General features: G+C 36.0%; 1 protein-coding gene across 1 annotated transcript; it reads left to right on the forward strand.

Moving 5' to 3' along the window:
- The first annotated feature begins 4,293 nt into the window (after positions 1–4,293).
- On the forward strand, positions 4,294–6,025 carry LOC110877719 (lipoate-protein ligase LplJ). The gene is made up of 3 exons (XM_022125911.2): positions 4,294–5,388; positions 5,468–5,706; positions 5,853–6,025. Exons 1-3 carry the CDS (start codon positions 5,210–5,212, stop codon positions 6,008–6,010), a joined length of 576 nt encoding a protein of 191 aa, XP_021981603.2. The 5' UTR covers positions 4,294–5,209; the 3' UTR covers positions 6,011–6,025.
- Positions 6,026–8,179: the final 2,154 nt, after the last annotated feature.

Consider the following 8,179-nt stretch of genomic DNA (forward strand, 5'->3'; position numbering starts at 1 on the left):
ACGTTATAGCGTGTACGTACGAAATTGTAGGAGAATTATAGGTGAGTAACACCTAGTAGAATGAATGTTTGAATGAAGTGTGCTAACCGCTAAATGGTTGATGATAATGCTAGAACTCTTGACGCAATGAAACCAATCGAATTGGTGGAAGGATGTGTACAAGTGGGGACACCTTATGTGGATAAATGAAATCTAGCCTGGTACAACTAGTGTTCGGGAAGAATGCGGATCAATCTGGATCAAGGATCATGGATTGATGATATGAGATGAGGCTAGTAAAAGTTTAACTTATGTCGGATAAGTATGAATTGGTAAATTGAAAACAACCTACGAAATGAATGACGGAATGGGTATGTATAGTATGGAATGTTTGATTTTTAATAGTCAACCTAAGAAGAAAATTATGTCATTAAAAAGTAATTCTCAAAAGTTTTGAGTGGAAGTTTTGCATATTGATTAAACTCTCGTGCGATGAACTAGTACAGCACATTTACTTATGTAAATTAAGGAATGCATGAAGTGAAAGTGATAGTAATGTGAAATGAATGAAATGATTCAAAGGTAACGTAAAGGTACGCATAGTACAAATAACTATAGAGAACGTATAACGATGTTAACTTTGGAGTTAAGCACGAATGCACGACTATGAAATAGTAACTTCGTTGCGGTAACGAAACAAAATTAAATATTATGTAATATATGTATAGAATGTGATCTTAAAGGATGAGATGAAGGTATTAGACCGTTTATAAACGGATCATATGAAAGTAAGCATTATTATAGGTTTGAATGTATATGTACGTTGAACTGTTAGTAACCGGACAAGGAAATGAGAATGTTACGTGGAAGTATGGCATGGAAAGTATAGATTTGTTAGGAAGAAGTCAATTGTATAAATACATATGAATTGAGATAGGATGATTTCTTATAATTATGATGTGACCGTGAAGTCAAACATAGATATGTGTATGTGTAAACGGAAGTGAGAAAGGTTTCGGGGACGAAACCTTGTTTAAGGGGGGTAGACTTGTAACACCCCAAAACCCGAATGTTTATAATTGTCGTATGTTCCTATATGACTTAGCATGAAATAAATAACTAGGCTATTTAACCTAGTTAAGTGTGTGGTTAAAAGTATTAAAAGACAAGAGTTTTGCCAATATTATTTAGTGGCAAACTTTAGGGGCTAAAATGGGGCAAAATGAAAGTTAAATTTTATTTATGAAAACACACATAAACACACACATGTATGTGTGTTCGAGAAGAGCCAGGAAGCTCCATGAGAGCTCTAAAACCCTAAGCAAGAAGATCATCAAATTGGAAGGGTAAATGAAGTCTAAATCCATAACCAAGTATGGATTAATGATCACCTTCTCAATGGGATCATAAGGTATGTCTTAAAAGTTAGATTGGTGATCTTCCACGAAGTGGGTTATGTTGTAATTGACGAAATTGTATGAAATTAAGAATGAGTATGTGTTGGAATCATCATATACCACATGGATTGTGCTTGGTTTAGGTTAATTTGATGTTTAGAGATGAAACCCGTTGATTATGGTGATGATGACGACTTGAATGATCACCCATGTCCAATTCTTGCTTAATATTGACGTATTTTGATTTGTATGATGGATTCTTGTTAGAGGAATTGAAAGAAACGTGATACTAGTATGTTTGATGTTTATGCATGTATGATTCATGTTGATTAGAAGGAGGAAATTAATGAATTATGTATGGGATTAGAAGGATATGCATGAACTAGTTGTACACTATGCTTAGGAGGTAGTACACACATCAAAAGCATGAAGAAATTATGAAGAACTTAAGATTAGATCACTTGTAAGTGATTAGCAAAATAGTTATGAAGTGGGTTTTGATGATATGATGAAAATGATAATATGTTTATATTATTGATGTTTGAAATCGTTTATGTGTGTGAATGTTTAAAGAAAATTGGATAAGAAATGATGGATTAGCATGTTTTAAGGTTAAATGATAAACTTAATACAAGATCCGTATGGTGAAAAGGTTTTGATGAATGATGAATAAGCTAACTATCTTGAGAATGATATATGATAGTTGATGCTTAATAAGCGACATGGAAGCTTGGGAAAGAAGCGGGTCAAACGGGACTAATACGCACGGGAAGCATATTCGGACGCTAGGTAAGTTAAGCTTACACCCTCCTTATATAATACCTATTCAATGTATAAATTATGAATATGGCAAGTTTATATATAAGGTACGATGTTCCGATAAGTATCGATACAGGTCGGAAGATGGGTCTATGGTAAGAACTGTGCTTGATGGTTAAAATGGGGTAAAGGGGTATCATGGTAATTTTGATTACGAGTTAACGAAAGGATTTGCGTTCCTATTAATTAGCAAGTTTGTTAATGAAGTACTTAAACGGGTCATAGCTTTGACCTGAGCCATGTATGTGTGATTAGAGTCATAGTTAAATCGTGGGATTTGGTCAAATATGTGTTGAAGTCCTTCGTCGTAAATAACGGATCTAAAGTTGACTAAAACACCCTTGGTGGGTATATCGGGCAAACGACATTTAAAAGATGTTTAGAAACAAGTTAAATGATCAAGTGAATAATTAGGATAAGTATGGAAGCGAAAAGTATGTTTTTGAGAGTCAAATGCATTGAAATACGCAAATACCCTTAACGGGTCAAAGTAAGCTTTTGAGCGAAAAGGGGTTTAGAGGATGCAAGACATCCTAGAGTTTAATCTTTTATGATAGACGTCATTGATATTATTAGGTTCATAAGAAGTTATGGTCAAACAAACAAGTTATGTGGATAAATGCATGAACGGGTCGAATAAATCGTAAATGAATAATAAGCCGATAGTGCGTAAGTTAAGAATTTCCCTAATCTGGATATGGGATTTCAAGTTCACATGATAGAATGTCAAATTCCGAGCATGTAGGAAGAAACGGGAGGTTAAACGGGTAAACGGTTAAAAAGTTATGCGCGTTTTAGTGCTTACGAACGACGAAACAAACCTGCAGAAAAAGGCAAAATCTAGATGGCATCGCCGACAGCCTTAGGGGCGTCGCCGACGGGCTCTGCAATATCAGTTTTTGCCAAACGCGTTAATTGACTACCTATGGAAGTTTTTGGCTACGGATAAATGCAAAGGCCGTCGCCGACGTCCTCCCCATGTCCAAAAAGCTGAAAAATGTTATTTAAGTTGATTTATGGGTCGTGGGCTTCGGTAGGTTAATTGTGGACTACGACGGGCCTCCCAAACATGATTTTGATCGCTCCTTTGATGATTATGGATTATAAATCTAATTCTAAGACCCACGTAATTAATGTATGGTTATGTAAGAGGTATGCGAGAACTTGTACGTGTATGTATGGTTAGGTACATCTGTAGATGTGTATATATATGTGTGTGTATGTATGAAGGTGCGTCTGAGTGTATGTATGTACGTGAAGATGTAGGAAGGTATGTACGTAGGTAGATGTGTATGTATGTATGTAAGAATGTATATATGCATGATTTAGATACGTTGAGTATTAACATTATTAATGGTGCGCCTTGAGAATGAAACACAATGCAGGTACATGATTGAAGCCTCACAGGGGAATAGATATACAGATGGGGGGGGGGGGGGGATATTCCACGGTCCTCCCAACCGCCGAGGTGATCCCACCTCGCAGACCGCCACCCAGCAAGCCTGAGTCTGGGGGTAAATCCGCTACCGTAGGGGCATTGGGAACGAGCAAGACTCGAACCCGCCACCTCCGGGTTAGAATGCGGGCTGGTGGCCATTGGGCTGACACCCAATGGTTGGAATAGATATACAGATGAAATGCTTAAAGTTAGAAAGATAACGGAATGGGAAGTTTACATAAGTGAATCTGGTTTATACATAACGTGCACTAATGTTATGAATGTATGTGGTGAGTGCAGGTTATACGAATCACGGATTACCATTACGAGGATTAGTGATCGAAGACCGAGTCACAAGATAGATTGTACGGGAATGTTAGAGTATGTAGTTTGGTAAATACAAGTGATGCTTTTATTTTGTAAAAGAGTTAATTCAAAACGAACTTTCAAGTATGTAAAGAAACTTATAATGAAAAGAAATTTTATGGTACGAATTTTCCGTTGCAACTTTTGTCAATACGTGTCAGGGTCTTACAAGTTATTGTCTAGCAAGTAGGCATGAGCATTTGGTACCGGGTACCGGTACCGAACCGTACCGGGTATATTCGGTTCCGGTACCGGTTCCCATTTTCTTTGTTTTTCGGTACCGGTACGATGTAAAAATACAATTTTTAGGGGTTTTAGACATGTTTGAGGCTTCTTTAGGGCTAGTTTTAGGTAGATTCCAGACTTGTTTAGAGTTGGTATAATTGTTTCAAACATGTTCAAGCCAGTTCAGACGGTTTTTGGCTGGAATTTTGTCGGAAGTTGGTCTGAAAGATAAGCTTGAGGTCCTGAAAGTGGGGTGTTTCAAGCGAAGTGAGAAGGCTGTGCTGGGCCTGAAAAGTGGGCCTTGGCGTGCGCCTGGGTGAGCCTTGACAACAAAGTTTGATATATGTAGGCTACAACCCAATCATCAATTTTGTCATGGGCTCATGGTAGTTGTTCTAACACCATGTATACGTTTTTGGCATTCGTTTGTCTGATATACCGTTTTGATACTCAGTTCTAGGGTTCATGAAGTGTCATATCAGTATACCTGTTCTGTTTGTTGCAATCTATTCAAAAGGTTATATTGTGTGTAATGATGATTTTAGTTGTCTACTTTGTTGTATCTTAAGTATACGTTCAGTTTGACAAATTTAACCATTAACGCCACGAAGAATATTAGAATTTAAGTAGTTTTTAAAGGATGATGCTGTATATGGGCATTTAGAAATTAGAAGCTGTAATTTTGGGCATTTCCATTTTTTTATAGCTTGTTTTCTGACAGCTCTATTTTAGAAATATTTTTATATGTATTTTATTTGTTTTTGTAAAGACCCGGTAAGCCCAAACCATGAAACCAAACCGAAGCCAAACTGTTAGTAACAGGTTGGTTTCAAATTTCGACAGTTTGGTTTTGGTTTACAATAATAAAAAACCATTACCGACTATATGCTTTTTTGCAGTTCATTGCACCCTGGAAATGATTGTTACAATCTCACATTAACAAAAACCGAAAGAAAGAAAAAACAGTTCATGACAAAGTGCTTTAATGGCTACACGGCATGTTGCACAAGCGGGACGTCCGCTAATGAATATCGTCAGAATGAAGGGGGTGCCCATCCTACAGCAGTTGGAGATTGAAGAATGCCTTTTGCGGACCTCATCAGACAATTGGTGCATCATAAATGACGGGGCAGATAAACCCAACATCGTCATGGGCATTTCTGGGTAAGTGTCTTTGCTAACAATAGTTCTAATATGTAATGGAGATTGGAGATCTTGTCAGTTTACGTGAATCTGTTATTAGGAAACCTGCTGAACTTGTTGAAATTAAACCTGTTCTAGAAGATAATATTCCTGTCATACGAAGGTTTACTGGTGGCGGGACGGTAATAGTTGATCATGGGACAATATTTGTTTCATTCATATGTAACAAGGATGATGTTGCCGATGTACAACCGTATCCTCGACCCATCATGTCTTGGAGCAGCCTATTATACACTCAGGTTTTCCAAGGAATTGCTGATTTCAGGCTTCGTGAGAATGGTATGAAAAATTGATTCTTAAATCTTATTTGAAAATATATTCTCTTGATACACATATTTTTATAATTTCTTTGCTGCAATTTATTTAAAACCCGAATGATACGAGTCTAACGCATGAATCATGACCTTTTATTTATTGTTTTATAGACTTTGTGTTTGGCCTTCGCAAGTTTGGTGGGAACGCACAATCGATTACTAAAAATCGGTGGATTCATCATACATCTTTTTTGTGGGATTATGAGACTCGTAACATGTCCTACCTCAAGCTTCCTAAACGGGCTCCTGAATATCGGCTGGTATGTTAATAATATTATCTGTTTGTTAAACTTAATATCGCGTTCACTTTTTATAAATAATGTTCGTAATCATATTTAACGCGCTCGTTTTTTTTTTTTTTTTTTTTTTTTTTTTTTTTTTTTTATAAAACGTGGGCTACTGATTCTGACCTGTAATAAATGTGACCCGTTATCCATCTATACGCAATCCTCTTGTTACGCGCTATGTTATACTAAATTTAAACGGTTAATTACTTGTCACGCCTCTTTTTTTTAACATTTATTTGCTATTTTCTGTTTAGGCTAGGGATCATCTTGATTTCGTTTGCCCTATGAAGGACTACATTTCAAGGTCAGATTTCATTAGTAGAACCATTGATGCAGCAGGAAGACTATTTTCAGTCGAGTCAACTGAGTTTGAAGCGGTCAAATCTTCATCAAATGTGAATTTTACCCCCACCTCGAGATTATTAACTAACCAGGAATTAGAGGCTGCCAGTATGATCGCCATATGATTCTTTTTTGTCAATTTTTTAAGCCACGAGTCGTGGATTTGCAGATTATTTATCATTCATTGATCATCCGATCTTCATTATATCTTATCGGATAAAACCCGGTTGGGTTTCTTGTCATCAACTCTAAATCTTTATAAACATTTGTGCAATACATGATCGAGATTAGGCACATGAGTCACGCAATTAATGTCGTTATTTTGTAACTAAAGTATACTGACACCCACTAATCCTACTTCTAAATTTACACTTGTGTACGCCATTTACTTAACCCACAACCTTCAGAGGAGGGAGACCTTTTCTACACACCTTGTTACCGCTAGGCTACAATCCCTTTGTGCATGTATATTTTGTTAGATTCAATATCTTTGTGTCTATAAAAGTTCATGCAATGTAATGAATCTACATGTTAATACATTGAGAATTTAAAAGTCGTGTCATCGTGTGTTGCTGCATATTGACATGTGAATATACTAATTCTTGGAAATTCATAAAGGCGTTTATGATTCGGTTTCATGGTTTTTAAGTCGAATTGTGAGCCATACTACTAGTAATGTGTTTTAGTTATTTCTAAACCAAAACTAGAGACCATTTATGAGCGTTTTACGAATTTGAAACTTTGTATATTCACATGTAACCATATCGTACTATTTTAAAATGCAAATAGTAAATACTTATTGTATTTATGTGAGAATACATTAACGGTGTAAATATTTCAAATTGTAAACACACTTTGTAGGCTTAATTTACATGTAACGTAATTGTCCTTTGAAGTAGGTTGAGTGGTTGAAAAACCTGTTTATGTATTTGTGAACTTTGCCTAGTTAGTCCTTTTGCTAACCGGTTCGTTTCTATATTATTTCTCTTTGCTGGCCAAAAAAACATTACTACTTCTACCTATCCATACAAGCAAGTCTAGATTTTTAGAATTTTGCAGACAGTTACAGATCTAGGATTTTTTTCCTATCGCTTCAACTTTCTTCCCTTTTTCGGTGGTTAGATTTCACACAACAAAAAGTTAGAATTTTCCGGTCGGGTCGGAGTTGGCGCGATCCAACCTTTTTGGGGGCCTAAAGTAAATTCTAAAATAGGGGCCCTTTTCATATTTTTTTTTTTTTAAATTGCTTATGATCCTTATAGTGATTTAACAATACTGCTAGATTGACCCACTATTGCTAATGAGCCGAAATTACTAAACAGGTTATGATTTATCTTCGATGACCCTCAATAACTCTAGCCATGTTGCCCTAGTATGTTAGAGCAATGAGTGAGGTTAGCCATTTTAACTATAATGGCAACAGTCTCTCCTGTGCAAACTTGACCCAAACTTGCAGCTACTATGGTCTAATAAAATTATGTTGAAAAGTGGTTATATAGGTTGACCCAATCCCTCTATAATGTTGGAAGAAACTAACATCAATGTTAAACACTCATGGATTGAAGGAAAAATAAATCAACATAAAAGAAAATGTCTTACATGGAGTAAATTTATAAGCTCATATAGCCTCATTGGAGAAAAGAGAAAATCCATTTTGAAGAGTGCAAAGTTCATTGTCTATTTGCAAAAAAAAACCTTTGGAAATTTAAAATAGGGTAAATGCATCAAAACAAAAAGATAAAATGATTTAGGCGTTATGCTTCAAAACTACAATTTAGACCACTTACAACTCAATTGACGTGTTTCCTT

The sequence above is a fragment of the Helianthus annuus genome, chromosome 9, assembly GCF_002127325.2.
Source record: "Helianthus annuus cultivar XRQ/B chromosome 9, HanXRQr2.0-SUNRISE, whole genome shotgun sequence".
In the NCBI taxonomy this organism is placed as follows: domain Eukaryota; kingdom Viridiplantae; phylum Streptophyta; class Magnoliopsida; order Asterales; family Asteraceae; genus Helianthus; species Helianthus annuus.